At 44.1% G+C, this 16528-nt stretch overlaps 1 protein-coding gene across 2 annotated transcripts in view; it reads left to right on the forward strand.

Annotated features, from left to right (window-relative positions):
* The first annotated feature begins 1318 nt into the window (after positions 1-1318).
* SYNJ2 (synaptojanin 2) overlaps positions 1319-16528 on the forward strand; it is an 88155-nt gene continuing 72945 nt past the window's right edge. Inside the window, exons 1-2 of one of the 2 annotated variants that reach the window (XM_008177873.4) lie at positions 1319-3404; positions 12971-13057. In XM_008177873.4, coding sequence (XP_008176095.2) covers positions 3284-3404; positions 12971-13057 — 208 coding nt within the window. In that variant the 5' untranslated portion in view covers positions 1319-3283. The remainder of the gene's footprint in view (positions 3405-12970; positions 13058-16528) is intronic. The other variant, XM_065588882.1, reaches the window with a different exon arrangement.

Consider the following 16528-nt stretch of genomic DNA (forward strand, 5'->3'; position numbering starts at 1 on the left):
TGGTAAGAAAAGTGTCCTTGTTCTGTTTTGGATGTGAAATGTTCATACTATTCAGTGTGTTTCTTACATTCAGTGAAAACAAACTTTGAGCTGCACTTGTTCATCCTATTACCCTGGTCACTGACATACTCAAATTAAATGCTTTGTGGGGTGACTTCCTCTAGGTTAGCTCTCACTCATTCACCTAATCCTATATACTGTCCCAAAAATCTAATCCGGACACAAAGCCAAATTTAAACACTGAAGCCTACTGTTCCCACCAGATCCCATCATCATTTTCTTTCTTGAAGGGGCCTCATAAAGTTTAAAAAACAAACAAACAAAAAAACCACCACCACATTTGTCTTTTTCTTTTAGCTACTGCTACTAAGGTCTGGTCTACACTAAAGACCTATATTGGTATAACTACATCGCTCAGGTTAGGCCACATGTACAGGGCCGGCTCTATAGTTTTTGCGGCCCCAAGCAAAAAAAAAAAAAAAAAAAAGAAAAAAAAGAAAGCCGCGATCAGGAACTCTAACACCGCCACCGGGGCTGGTGCCTGGAGCCGGCCCTGCACATGTACACTACAGACCTTACAGCGGCACAACTGTATCGATGCAGCTGTAAGAGCACTCGTGTAGCTGTTCTATGCCAACAGGAGAGAGCTCTCCCGTCTACATAATAAAACCACCTTAACGAGTGGCAGTTGCTATGACTGTGGGAGAAGCTCTGCCAACATAGCACTGTGCACACTAACACTTATGCCAGTGAAATTTATGTTACTCGGGGAGGGGGTGTTTTTTTCACACTCCTGAGCAACATACATTTTACCGACATAAGTGGTAGTGTAGACATGGCCTTAGAGTACTATAACAGATTTCGGTTTTTGAAGTTTGTTTGCTTTGAACTCCATGAGACTGTGTGTTTATACTATGTGTCCATACAGGGACTAGCACAATGGAGCCTTGACTAATATCCCCAGGCATGAATAAAATGCAAATAATAGGCAGCATTTTGTGTGTCATTGTTTCCCTGAATACTTAAGTTGGGGTTCATCCACACTACAACTACAGCCACAATTGTTTTGTAACTGGTTAGAAGCACGGTCACCTTAACAGAGGTTAAGGAACCTAGTTCTGTTTGTTTCCACACAACCTCCAAAGCTGTGTTTGCATATTTGCATATCCACCCACACCTGCCTTGCTATCCGTGTTTGTATTATTGCATTCTGGGAAAATCTGGCAGCTCTCTTTACTCAACAAGGAAGTGTGGGAGGAACACTGCACGACTAGAAAGAGAAGGAGGTTCCTGGATAAAGCTGGGTGAATAATTTCTTTATTTTTTTAAAAATAATTGACAATTTAAAAAAAAAGTTTTTTAAAAAGTCATTTTGGATCAATCAAAATTTTGGGGAAACTGAAAAGTAAAAAAAACCATTTTGAGTTGAATAAAACTGTAGATTTCAAACATTTTAAAAAAAACTTTTTAATAAATCAAAGAAACTTTTGAAACAAAAAATTGTTTTCAGACCACAAATAAATCACGATTTTTTTCCAGAATTTGTTTTCTAATTGAACAATTTTGCAAAATAAACAAATTTGCAAAACAGTTCATTGCCACTGAATACGCACTTTTCTCCAAAAAAAAGTTTAATCTGCCAAGTTCTATTCCTGGACATTGTTAGAAGAAACAAGAGACTTATTAATTATAAAAATAACATACACTTATATAGCATCTTTCAGCCCAAAGCATTTTACAAACTAGGGGTCAAATCTGGCACTCACTTCATATTACTCATTGGGAACTTTGAGTGTGCAAAGAATTCCAGTATCTACTTACATAAATATAAGTCACCTTACCACTGAACTGCAGCCATCTCTGGAGAGGAATGCGGGAGCTGTTTAATAAGGCTACACAGCTGTTTAGAACAGGAAGTGAGAAGCAATACAACAAAACGTCATGAGGAAATTTACCATTGTTGTTTGCAGCACAGTAGCTGTGTTGGTCCCAGGATATTAGAAAGACAAGATTTTATTGGACGAACTAAAAATAAAAATATTTTACCTCACCCACCTTGTCTCTGGAGAAATTTAGGCAGACAGGAGCTTGACTTCCACCAGTGCAGATAGGACTATCCCAGGTTCTCAATGGTAAGGGTGTGTTTAATTTATACAAGGTTGGCTAGGATAGATGTTCTGTCTGTACCAATATGAAAAGTTCCCTATTGGATGAATTGGCATTTGGCATATTTTCATGTGATATGTTGTTAGCATTTTTAATCACTACTTAGCTTATCTTGTAAGTTACTTTATGCCCTCTCGTTATTAGTTCATGTGTATACAACACTTTGAGCGCCTGATTTGAAAGACACTAGATAAGAGTGCGGTATTAGTTGCTGTCCTCCAGGGATGCAGCATGCGGTGTAGTGTGGGGAGAAGTTTTGCTTGTTGAGATCCACATCTGATCTGGGTCAAAGGTTAGGAGTGTCTGGATCTTGCCCTTCTCATTAGCTCCCCAAGGATACGCCTGGAACTGCCACTTTCACTTCTCCTCCAAGTCAGGCGGGTGCCGGCTGTGGGACGTCTCTCCTCGCCCTGTTTTGTTAATCTGGGAGCAGTGATTCCAACCCCGCCCTTCCCGCAGGGCGGGCAGGGGAGGAGACAGACGGACAATGGCTTTTACCTGTCCCGGAGCGGGAGGAGGAGCCGCCACAGGAGAAGGGAGGACCAAAGTCAACTCCGAGTTTACACGGGACCGGCGCCGCGGGTAGCGCGACAAAGCGAGGCGCAGCGGGCTGCCGCTGGAGCCAAGGACTCTCCGGCAATCCAGCCAGGTCCCCCTTTGCCTGGGGGAGGATTGCAAGGAGCCGAGGCGGCCCGAGCTCTCTGCCCGGGGCCGGAGCTGCGTTGGCCGGGAGGGGAGAAGGAAACAACGGCAACTTCTGTTTCCCCGCCGAGTTGCTAGAGCCTTTTTCTGGGCTGGCAGCTCGCGGCGATCCTGGTGCGCCCCCGGCTCCCCTTCGTGTGGGGGCGGCTCTGAGCCCGGCCAGGGGGGAAGCGGCGGCGTTTTCTCTGCCCCCAGCCCAGTTGGTGACTTTGGGGCGGGGGGCGCTACTGCAGGGAGCCGTCTCTCTCCGGGACCACACGCGGTCGGTGGCTGGGTGGGTGGATCCCCGGAAGGGAAGAAGCGGCGACGCTTTCTCTGCTGCCCGCTCCCCGTTGTTGGTGCCTGGGTTTTTGGCGGGGAGCGGGTGCGTTCCCCGGCACTTCCTGCGCCTTCCTCCCTATGGCCAGCTGCCCCCATGGCTCTGAGCAAAGGGCTGCGGCTGCTCTGGAAGCAGGAGCCGGCTCCGAGCGCCCTGCTCGAGGCGCGTAGCCGCCACGACTGTCTGCTGCTGGAGGCCGGCACCGTGGCCACCCTCAGTAAGTGCCTCTGGCGGGCGGCGGGCAGGGCGTGGCTGCGCTGAGCGCACCTGGGAGTGCGGTGCGGAGTGGGTCAGACTGGTGGGGGGGGGGGTGTTCATGTGGGCACAGACCAGTATCTAAGGTCTAAGCGTCCAGAGACAGATTTTCAAAGAGCTCAGCTCCCAGTTAGGCACCAAAGTAAGGGCAGATTTTCTAAAGTGCTCAGGGTGTCCCGAGCTGAATCTGCCCTTGGCTGGGCTGCTGTTATCGGGATCCCTACACGTGTGAAAGTTTGGGCTGCTCTGCAGAAGGCTAAGGCTCTACCAATTACACCTGTCAGGGGGCTGGTAGCCTCCTCCCCACAGTGGGACAGCAAGGCCAGGGTGACACTAGACTTTTCCCCTCTACTGTAGTTACTGTTGGCACAGCCTGATGAGCAGTACCAACAGTGGAGGAACTAGTGTAGAGGAGGGCCCGGAGCCTTAAAGCATTACTCAGAGTTCAGCATTGTAACTCCCACTGCCTTGCCACACACTGAAATTTTCAGCCCCAAATTAGGTGTTCAGAACAGGTTCCCCCTACCAGTGACTCGCAACCTTTCCAGACTATACTGTATCCCTTTCAGGAGTCTGATTTGTCTTGCATACCCCTAAGTTTCACCTCACTTAAAAACTACTTGCTTACAAAATCAGACATAAAAATACAGAAGTCTCACAGAACGCTATTACTGAAAAATTGCTTACTTCTCATTTTTACCATATAATTATAAAATAAATCAATTGGAATATAAATTTTGTACTTACATTTCAGTGTATAGTTTATAAAGCAGTATAAACAAGTCATTGCATGACATTTTAGTTTGTACTGACTTTGCTAGTGCATTTTATGTAGTCTGTTGTAAAAGTAGGCAAATATCTAGGATGGTTACCTAATTTTCCCCATCCTGAAATGAAGATTAAAACAAAAACAAAAAATACCGGTGGCACTATAGAGTTGTGCAATTGTACTTTTGTGCAACTTCATATGGGTTTAAACTTCCATGCTCTTTAGAAACAAAAACCTACAGCTGCAACACTGATGTGCAAAACTATAGAGCGGTAGCCTCTTATATACATAAAATTGTGAGAAATTCTTTGCTGAACATGGCAAAAACAAATGTCAATCCCTAATCATTTTATTTAAAAATATTTTTTCATAGTTACCAACCAACCATTAGTCATCAAGGACTAGGGCCAGGGGACATTTGAAGTTTTTTGGGGGGGAGGGGGAGGGGTTCAGTTCCTTTGTTTATTATGCACAAAAAGAGACTCATAATTTTTTATTTTAATGGGAAAAGAATCAATATTTTCCCTTCCCCACCACTATTAGTTAAAATGACAGAATGGAATGATAGCAAGTATGGAAATGGAGATTTTACAAGCAAGAAATTTAAAACAAACCTGGAAACTGATCTAAGCCCAATGTTTCAGTTTGTAAATCTTTGGTCACCTTATAACTTAGAACCTCTTTGTTTTGTACAATGAAAAATTTAAAATCACATTCAAAGCAATGACTGGACACCTTTTCCCCCCTTTTCAAGCCTCTGAATGAGTCAGAATTACAATTTCAGTTGTCCTTGTGTCTCCCTGTATTTCTAGTGTGTTGTACGGCATACAATGTCTTTATCATATTCCCAGATAAAAAGTACATTGAACTGGAGTTAAGGTTGGGCATACATATCAGTAATGGGAAAGGCACTATGAGGCTGTTGTAATTATCTCCAAAGCCAGCATTACAAGCCCATGAAATTCAGAGTTAAATTTAATTTAAAAGATATATTTAGATTTGGAAATGCATCTATGGCATTCAAACAACCTTAACTCCTCCCTATAATGATGCCATGTAATAGCCAGACAATTATGATTAGTGCATAATAAATAGTGTTTGTAGTCCTAGATTAAATTAAATTGTTATTTAAAGATACATTTGATTTTTAATTTTTTTCCTTATAGTGTCACCATGGTGTGAAGTTAAGATTGTTTGGGTGCATTAACAGTGCATTTTGAAAGAGGACATTTTGCTAGTGGCAGCCCTACAGCTTCAATCTCATTTTATAACAATGGAAGAGGGTAGCCATTTTGAAAGAGAACAGTTCTTCATGGAATTCACAGTAGAAGAACATTAAGCATTAGCCTCTGCTGAAGAAGCAACTTTCACTTATGAAGAATAGTGGGGAAAATTATTATTATTAAAAACAAGTCTCTCAAAGATTGCAAGTTGGAAAAAATAGAGGTAGACACTGTCCCTGCCTTGAGGACCATACAATCTGTGAAAATGAGCAACATGCCAAGGCCCCAGAGCTTCAAACATATAGGCATGTGCTTAACTTTATTACTTATGAGTGAATCCAGTGAAATGATGTCAACGGGACTACCTGCAGTAGTAAATTTGAGCAAATGCATAAGTATTTGCAGGATTGGAGCCAAAGGGTGTGGGACAAGGATAGCATTCAGTTTGTAAGCTCTTGGAGCAGAGACTGCCATTTAGTCTATGTTTGTACAGTGCCTAGAAAAATGGGGTCCACCTGGTTGGGCCTTTAGCTGCTACTGCAATACAAATGCTTAATAATCATAATAATTACACATTTTATATACATCTGCTATATTAAAATTAATTTTAGCTTTGTAATTACACCTCTACCCTGTTATAACACAAATTCGGATATAACGCGGTAAAGCAGTGCTCTGGGGGGGGGGGGGGGGCTGCACACTCCGGCGGATCAAAGCAAGTTCGATATAATGCGGTTTCATCTATAACCCGGTAAGATTTTTTGGCCCCTGAGAACAGCGTTATATCGGGGTAGAGGTGTACACATACATCTAGACCTTTCCCCAGCTGCTTCTTAGCATATTTTTTCAGCTGATCTTAGTAGTCAAACACAAATAATGCACAAACTATTTGACTGCTGTACGTTGATTAAATGTAATTTGAACATGTTTATATTTACTAAAATACAGAAAAGAACCCACAGTGTGATCCATTTTTCTCTCATGCTGAGATAATTATATGGCAAAGTTCAAAACTGTGTTTGCATTCTTAAAACTTTGTTTGCGTTCTTAAATGTCAAATTATCCTTTTCTTTTTGGAATCTTTTGTAGTCTGTTGGAACATGTTCTATATAAGCACTGATCCATTACATTGTGTGGGCAAATTGTTGAATACATGTTTTGTGCACTTGAGGGTGAAGCTTATTAGTGATGAATGTAGTCTATAGGATTCGTATTTGTTATACATTAGAAAACTATGCAAATTATGCGTAAATGGTTCCTGATGGGCTAGATCTACATGTCATAGATAATAATAGCAAATTAGATATTAAAATAATATATTACCATGTTAAGATAACTAAGCCGCCACAGTCACAGATGTTTTATGACTTGTATGTTACACAACAGTTGGCCTTAAGTTCATCAGAGGAGTTTCAGAGCAGGCTTTTGCTGTGTGTGCTGCTATGTTTACCGATTAAACCAACTCATGCTACACTTTACACAATGTGTTTTTCATTATTCTATTACCAGACTTTTGTTGGGATGTTAAATTAAAAAGTATATACTATAAATATAGTGTGTGTAAATCCGCTTGCTAGAATGTGAATATTTCCAGTCTAATACCGAAGCCCTGGGAACTAACCTCTCTGAAGTGCTATTCCTAGGGCTTCTTTTTGGAATGATAATGTTTAGTTTCTAGAAAATTGCTAAATCATCTGATTGTTGTTAATTTAACATCCTAATGCACTGACAGTAATCCTGGCCCAAAACCTCATTTTTCTAAAGTGATAACATCTTCTTTGACCTACATGGTATTACAGAATAGATCCTGATTGCTGAAAGCCTCTGTGGAAGGAGGTTAAAGCTGATTTAGCAAGACTGAATGTGGGATAGGAAGATTTTTAGTGAAAAAAATAATTATTTTGTTTGTTGGAACTGGTAGAATGTGAGTATATGTAATGTCTTTGGCCTTTTTGGTGAGGATGGGAGAAGGAAGTCAGAATCATCTTAGTCCATCAGCTTAGTCTATCATATTTATAGGATGCCACTAAGCACAATCCTAGGTAATATGCTGACTATATTGTTTCTCACAATGTGATGTGAGAAACACATGTGATCAGGTTTCTATTTGTTTTGTGTTTGCATCTTGTGGAAAAGTTCTCATGTTTCTCTGGTTAGTAGGAGAAACACAGGTGAGGTGAACAAGTTGCTGCTGCTGCCTCCACCACATCACAGCTTTGATCCTGCAAATGCTTACACATGTTATAAAATGTACACACGAGTACATAGAGTTAAGCAGATATGCAAGTGTTTGCAGGATCAGGACCTAAGTAGGCAGAGGGAGGAGCTAGATCCTGCCACTGGGTGCCAGGCTCTCTTCCTCCTGCTCTTTTCTTGAAAAGCCACTTGCCTCTATCAGCCAATGTTTTTAGGTGTGCCCGGCTCCAACCCTAATTTAGCTGTAGGAACTGTGGTCTCTCTCTGCCTTTCTTCTGCTGAGGCACTTATAAAAGTACCAGTTACTTGGGTTCCAAACATTTACGTCCCAATTCTGCTCCCACTGAAGTCAGTGGGAGTAGGATCTGACCCTTAAGGAATACAAAGGAAACTCTATAAAGGATTTTGCGCTCTGCCACTTGAATTGGCCACTGTTACTTAAAGCGCATAATTCACAGAGAAAGATCATGCTTGATTAGTGCATTTTGAGATGTAGGAGTTTGAGTGGTGCTTTTCATTAGGTTCTGAAATAATATTTTTATATGTTATATGGAAAAGTCATCACTTTTTATTGGATTTATTAAAGGCTAATTGCATTGTGTCAGTACATTTGCTTGCGCCTTTGCTGGGGTTAAATTTTTGAGAAGGGAGCCAACTTGGTATAGAATTTAGATCAAGGGTGTCTAATATTTGATGCTAAGAAAGGTGCTTGAAGAATGATTTTATAATTAAATACAGTACATTGCTGTTTTATTCCTTTAAGTTGCCGGGGGTCTGGTTTGGAGTTTCAAAAAGGGTTAATTTAAACATAACTTTATATTATAAGCAGAACTGGTAGTTGCCATCTTATGCATTGATACTTCTCACTCTTAATAAAGTAAGGAATTGAAGCTAGAATGTTTAAGGTATTTTGTGATCTAGTGAAAGGGAAAAAATGGTGCTTGAAAGGTTACTTTCAGGTTGAATATTATATCCGATGTAAAGCACACACATCTTTCCCTGTGTTGCTCAATGATACCTTAGGGTTTTATAACTAAAAAAATTGTAAAGTTCTACGGTAGTATCACTACTTGGACAGTTTACTCTTTGTGCTTCATCCAGTTTGGACAACCATAGACATATTAATCTTACTTTTGTTTTTAGACATTCACATTCTGGTTCTAATTCTTGCGCCCTAGCATGAGTTGCAAACACTACAGGGGAATGTTTCAATCCAAACAAAAACGCCTGGCTTTGTTTACATTTATCTTACATTTCATTAAAAAATTCCTATTAATTTATGTTTTAATGTGACTGGCCTTTATACCTTGCAAAGGGGAAAGACACCTCCTGCAATCAGCTGGCTTGCGGCGTTTTGGAGGCAAGAAGGAGGGGCGAGGAGCGAGGACTCGGTGCGCAGGCTCCCCCCCCCCCCCGAACGTGGCAAGCCAGCTGATTGCCCCGGGCAGAAGGGAAGGGGGAGGAGTGAGGACTCTGCGCACCACCACCCTCCTTCCCCTACATGGCAATCAGCTGGCTTGCGGCGTTTAGAAGGGAGGGGAGGGAGGGGGGAGGAGCCAGGACGCAGCGAGCGAAGTAAAGGGGGAGGAGGTGGGGGGGGGAAGAGGCAGGTCAAGGGTGGGGGCTTGGGGGAAGGAGTGGAGTGGGCGTGCTGGAGGTTGAACCCCTCGCCTCTGGTGCTTGCAGAGTAGGGGAAGCTGCCCTGGAACCTAACCCCCCCATTTACATTAATTCTTATGGGGAAATTGGATTTGCTTAACATCGTTTCACTTAAAGTCGCATTTTTCAGGAACATAACTACAACGTTAAGTGAGGAGTTACTGTATACCTTTAGTGCCCAGTGAATTAGGCCTACTGACTAATTTGCTGTTCACTTTGATACCATCTGGCTTAATTCAAATTCGGTCTAAACCTCTTTCTCCACTCAAAAAATAGCAAACCAAATACTGTTTTGATTTTGGACCATACAGTTACTCAGGGCTTGTTTACAGTAACAGCAGTGCAGCTGAACCGGTGCAGCCGTGCCGCTGTAGCATGTAGTGAAGATGCTACCTCTGGCAACTGGAGAGCTTCTCCAATCGACTTAGCTACCGCCTCTCGGGGAGGTGGAGTACCTATGTTGGCAGGAGAAGCCCTTCCGTTGACATAGCGCTGTGTACACCGGGAGGTTAGGTCAGTATAACTACGTCGCATAGGGGTGTGGAAAATCCCTATGGATTTTCCACACCCCTGAGCGATGTAGTTATACCAACATAAGTTGGTAGTGTAGACCAAGCCTTAGACTGTAATGTCTTTAGGGCAGAGGGTGCCTCTTTATCATGAGTTTGTACAATGCCCAGCACCGTGGGGATGGGGCCTCTAGACTCTACCACACAATACATATCGTAAATGGGCACAAAGACCCAGTCTGTACAGACCTGTGGACTTTCCCACCCTCCAGATTTGTATAGCCCCCGTGTCACCAACTACAGCTGTGTTTGGCATGTTGTTAGTTACTATGTTCAGAGGCTACTGTAAACCTGCAAGGTTAAATTCTGGGCTGCATCTCCAAGGGGCGCAGCACAGAAGATGCAGCCTTGGGGTGGAGGGATGGGCAAATGTGGCTTGATGCGACATTTGTGCCCTTTGGATTCGGAGTTCCTCCAGGGGACAAAATGGTGCTCAGCAAAAATGAAACCGGCTGATACAATTTCCCCTATCTGATAATAATTTATGCCAACTCATCCTGGGTTGCCTATTGGATGCAGCACAGCCTAGAATCCTCATAGTGCCATGTCCTGTGCACAGCCCTGCCCCAGACACACTCCCTGTGCTAACTCTTGTGAAGGGAGCAGCGTAGGGCCATTTCTGGAGCCCCTATGCTGTACCTCCACCGGATGGATTCTCCCCCAGACCCTGATGGCATGTTAATGACCCCTGTACACTGGTAGCGCAGCATATGGGGGCCGGATCTGCGGAGAAAATCTGTCCTTGCGGTCTCTGCAGCTCAGTACTTTGAGGAGAATCACTAGAAACACTCCTGATAAGTTAAATGATAACATTTTATTAACAAAGCTAGGCCACCAGTAGATCTGTACCATACAGCCCATGAGAACTGCTCATGCCTGCATCGTGGATCTTCTCTCCATGAGAAGCCAGCCAAAGCGGCTCACATTTAGCTAATTAGGAGATAACAATACACAGTCTATCTCCAGCATTCCATTTCCTGTTCATTGACCTGATAAGCTAAGGCCTAGTCTTCAGTAGAAGAGGTTTGTTCGTATAGCTATACTGGCTACATCAGGAAACCCACATAGTGTAGATGCAGCTTATATCAGCAGAAAAGGAGTTTTTGCAGGTATAGCTTTCATTGGTTCTGTGAACGAAACAAGTCATGCTGCCAAGAGCACTTTTCACTGGTATAACTGTCTACACTAAGGCTGTTGCCGCTATAGAAATGTCATGAAAAATCACCCCTTTGACCAACATTACAATACCAACAAAAGTTTCTAGTGTAGATCTGGCCTAAATGACAGGATATATCTGCAGCACTGTTTGCAAAACCAAGCTAGCCCAGGCTTAACATCTGATGTTTGCTGAAACTTCCATCTCTGTTCCAAGCTCTGCTAATATGCGTGCAGTGTGTTGGCTTGCCTTGCCAACTTCTGTGGCTTTTCTACACACAGCAACATCAGCTGCTGCTTGCCATGAGCTGCACGTGGTGTCATATTTTTGTATTGCTTAATCTCACATTGATACACATACTGTACACTTTGGTCTTTAGTTTAGATCATGCCCTTAACATACATGTTGTTGATGACGCACATTCCGGTCCCTGGTTCTTGAAGAAATATCTCCATTCTCCCTGCTGCCTCTTGTGTCTAGCCTGCGAGTTTGTTAATCTCATCGCCACCCCCATCAGTCTGTTATCTCAATCTCTTTAGCTATTTCTTTCAGGCTTGGTCTACACTAAACCCCCAAATCGAACTAAGGTACGGAACTTCAGCTACGTGAATAACGTAGCTGAAGTTCGAAGTACCTTAGTTCGAACTTACCTCGGTCCACACGCGGCAGGCAGGCTCCCCCGTCGACTCCGCGGTACTCCTCTCGCCGAGCTGGAGTACCGCAGTCGACGGGGAGCACTTCCGGGTTCGACTTATCGCGTCCAGACAAGACGCGATAAGTCGAACCCAGAAGTTCGATTGCCAGCCGCCGAACTAGCGGCTGGGTATAGACGTACCCTCAGAGTGGTAGCCATGTTAGTCTGTCAGCAAAAAAAAAAAAAAAACGAGGAGTCTTTGTGGCACCTTACAGACTAAGGTTGATGCATCACTTCATCATACTGTATTTTCCACTCCATCTGATGAAGTGGGTTTTAGCCCACGAAAGCTTATGCCCAAATAAATTTGTTAGTCTATAAGGTGCCCCAAGGACTCCTTGTTGTTTTAGCTATTTCTGTCATCTTCTCTTTTAGTGAAGGGTCCTGAAGGTTGCAGTGTTTGGGGCAAGGATTTTGCTTCTATCGTAAAGTATGCTTCTGCTGCCATTAGAAAAGGAGGAAAACGGTTTTCTGCCCCTTCTTTGTTTCTTTATGATCTATAAAGATGGCCTGAGAGGATTTACTCCAGATTTACACTGGTATAACTGAGATCAGAATAGGTTCTCTTGTGTACTCTGATGTAAATTTACATTGATTTGCTCTTTTGCCAAATAGTTTTGATTTCAATAAAATACATTTTTGACTCTCAAAAACTCATTTTTGCCATGCTGCCTATATTGAATCTTGTTGCCTTGTATAAAAAAAATCCCAGTTTGTTGTTCCCCTTCCATGTCCTCTGTCTGTCTTCACTCTGACTGTGAGATTGTTGGGGCAGGGATGGTTCCTTCTCATATGTCTGGAAAATGCCTAGCACATGCCTAACACTCAAACAAATAATTTTTTTTTTTAAACCGCTCTGGTCTAAGGGCTGTATGAATTAATTGTTTGCGTGTGTGTGTGTGTGTGTGGTTTTTATTCTGATAGTGATAGTCCATTTGCTGGTGTCTGCACCATGTGTTAGTAGATACAACAGATAATTAATGATCTGTTTGTGGATTTACAACTGACTCCTCTCTTTTTCCTTTGTGTGGTGTTTGAACATGCTTCTTTGCATCTTCTAACACTCAGTCTTTTATGGGGATGTTCCATCACTTTTAAATAGCTTCCTAGTTTAACACTGTAAACCCCACATGCTCATTCATGTGTTTATCTAATTGTCTTATTTATTGAGTGAGGGGAGGGGTTTGGTACAGGACTGTACCAGTCTGAAAACTGAATTGTATAACTAAGGCTTGGTGCCTTTGTATTGTGTTTCTTCTCAGCTCCTGAAGAAAAGGAGGCAATTAAAGGGCAATATGAAAAGCTCATGGATGCCTATGGCTGCTTGGGAGAGCTCCGGCTAAAATGTGGTAAGTAGCTTTTGGGATGAGGACAGTTGTTAGATGCCCAAACAAACATGGTTTAATCCCAGTGACCAGAGTTGCCCAATTTCTGTCAGGTTTGGAAGACATTTGGGCTATTGCTAAATATAACCATTTTATTGATGCAAATGTATTTTTTATAAACTGTGCATTAGGTTAAAAGCACAATGTCAACTATTATCTTAAGAGTTTTTAGGTTAAGTATCTTGCGTTCCTTTGTTTCATGTAGGGTTACCATATTGCAATACTGCAAAAAGAGGACACTCCATGGGGCCCCGGCCCCGCCCCAACTCCACCCCGCCCCTTCCCCAAAGTCCCCGCCCCAACGCTGTCCCCTCCCCTGAACGCTCCGCCCCCTGCTCCTCCCCCTCCCCTGCTTCCCGCAAATCAGGGAAGCCTGAAACAGGCAGGCAGGCAGCAGGTAAGCTGGGGGTACGCGAGGAGGCGCAGCCCAGCTCTGCCCCCCCCGGCCGAGTGGCTCCCTCCGGCGGCCGGCCCCAGCCAAGAGGCTCTGGCCCCGGCTCGGCTCAGGCCCTGGGGTGCCGGCCCCGGCCGAGTGGCTCTGGCCCGGCCCTAGCGACTCCAGCTCGGCTCGGGCCCCGGGGCCCTGGCTGAGCGGCTCCAGCCCAGCCCCGTCCCTGGCTGAGCATCGCCAGCCCCAGTCCCAACGGCTCCGGCCCGGCTCGGGTCGGGCCCCGGTTCCGGCCGAGCGGCTCGGGCCCGGCCGAGCACCCCCGGCCCCAGCTGCTCCGGCTCCGGCCCCAGCAGCTCCAGCCCGGACCCAAGCCCCACGACCCCGTGCAGAGCTCCGGCCGGAGCGCAGCCCGATTCTTGCTAAAGCCGGCCCTGATCGGGGGAGTTGTTAGTTTTGCTGCAGCCACTCCACTCGCACTCGGGGTCCCCCGAGCGTCTTTTGCCCAAGTGCGAGTGGCTGCAGCAAAACTAACAACTCCCCCGATCTGCAGGGGCACAGAAGCGTCGGGCGGCATCCGAGCGCGCAGCCGCCTCCTCCCGGGCTCCGGCTGCTGCTGCGCTGGGGAGAGCGGCGGGAGCCGGGAAAGTTGGAGCCCGGGGAGGAGGCGGTCCCCTTACCATGCCTCCCTATTTTCCTGGACATGTCCGGCTCTTTGGAAATTCCTCCCCGACGGGGATTTGAGGACCAAAAAGCCGGACATGTCCGGGAAAATCCGGACGTATGGTAACCCTAGTTTCATAAGACCCTCTTAGCAGCTTGTTGTTTTTCCTACCACTTTTGTATAATACAAATGTTGATTTTTCCCCTCCCTTCCTTTTGTTTTGAATTGAGCTAGTTTAAATAATGGCTCTTATGATTACTAAGGGCCCAGTTGTGCAAATGCCAATGTACATGAATGACTTTACTCATATGAAAAGCCAAATTGACTTCAATGGGCCTTCTTGCATGCATGAGTGTTTTCTGAATGAGCCCCATAACTTCAACTAACACACTGCAGAATATCATTATGCATCAGCATTGCTGTTAATTTTCATATGCTTTCAGGATTCTTGAATTAGCAAAGAAGCTGCTGCTACTCTCTACAACAGGAACATAAAATGAATTTTTGTAGTGCTATAGGAACAGAGCCATAACTCACTGATTTGAGGGCACTCAGTACCTTGCAGAATTGGGCCCACTAAAAATACATTTCAGTTCAGTGTTTAAGGTGGTTTTAAACCAACATTTAAGTAAATTTTATTGCTTGTAAAATGTGCCTCATTTACCCTTGAGAGACTGAAATTCTCTATGTACCGGTATAATGCAGGTAAGAGCTGTACAGACTTCCCCGCGCTGCCCTGGCAATGACTTGGAGGTGTGAGACTACTTCATTTGCATTCCACATCTACTCAATCCTTGGCCTCTTTAATGAACCTGCCAACAGGGATAACAAACATAGTAATGGGGTGAATGCCTGTATACTAGGAACTAATATAAGATTAGACTTAGACTTAGACTTTGTCCATACTAGCACTTTTGTCGGCAAACCTTTTGTTGGTAAGGGGTGTGAAAAAACACACCCCTGACCTAAGTTTCACCAACAAAATCACTGGTGTGGACAGAGCTATGTTGGCAGGAGAGCGTCTCCCGCCGACACAGCTGCCACTACTCGTTGAGTGTGGAGAGCTCTTTCCCGCAGGCATAAAGTGGCTACAAAGGAGACCTTGCAGTGGTGTTGTGTAGACATAGCCTAGCTCATATAGGACACTGACCAGCTGTTAGGTGGTAATGACTCCATCTACTACAATTTGGGATGGATTTGAAGCAGTTACTTACAGATGAACACTCTATATCACAGTGTAAACCTGCAGATCTATCTCACTACTTGAAACAAGAAGGGGATTTTTTGTTTGGTTTGTTCAGCTTCTTGTGGGGTAGTTGAGCAATTCTGTTAAACTGAATATCAGCTTTGTTCATGCTCTTGAAAATAAAATAGAGAGTGTATGGTCCATTTTTCTTGGCAATCCTGAGAGGAGTTCAATTAAATCTGCTGTTGTGATAGTTAAGGGATGTGGCGAATAAATACAAGCAGTTCAAACCACTGCTATAGCTAGTTCCCTCTTTGTGGAGGGGAACTAAATCAATCACAGGTGGCACCTCAGTCCCTCCTGTTCTCTGCCTGGGACACACAACAGTTCAGTCATCTGACATCACTGGGCTCAAGAAAGGTGTATCTGGATGAAGTTCTGTGATAGATTGCAATACACAGTAGGTCACACTAGATGATGTAATGATCTCTTCCAGCCTTAGAAATCTGTGAACTCTATGAAATCTATGAAGTCCCTATAACCGTCATATTAAATGTTTCATAGGGGATAAACATATGGCAGCTGTGTGTTAATACCTATTTTTCCTTTCTTCAGACTTTTACTGCTATGTTTCCCCACATTGTTTATTTATTTTTTGAGAAAATCTAGTTATTTCTGGTGACCATGACCTGAGAAATTCCCCCTGGAGATCTCTGCCAGTGTATCTCTATCTTGTCAGAATTTTACCTCTGTACTGTTCCTGTTCAAAGCCACTTCTGAAGAGAGACTGCCAAAAAATCTGTTAATGGCTTGATAATAAGGATTGGCTGCAAGTTATATTTGCATAGATCTCTTTAAAAAAGCCACAGAGGACTGTACTTAAATAGAGCAGACCAAAGGTTCCCAAACATTTCCCAGGGCAGATTACAGAGAGAGAGAGAATGTCGTTTGCGCGCCTGCTCTCTCATTGGTAGTTGGGGTAGCATTTTTCTCTGGTCCCAAATATGTGACTTCACAATCCCTACAGCAATTGCTTCCATGGAAAAGTGACAACAGGAAGATATTTAATGTATTTTTCACTTCTTTTAATGCATTTTAGCAGCTGGAAACAAGGAGAGCAGCGCAATGCAACCAGCCAGCTCTCTGCAGTGCACCAGTGGTTTGCAGACCAAAGTTCAGGAACCTATGGAATAGGCA

Source organism: Chrysemys picta, chromosome 3, assembly GCF_011386835.1.
Source record: "Chrysemys picta bellii isolate R12L10 chromosome 3, ASM1138683v2, whole genome shotgun sequence".
Taxonomy (NCBI): domain Eukaryota; kingdom Metazoa; phylum Chordata; order Testudines; family Emydidae; genus Chrysemys; species Chrysemys picta.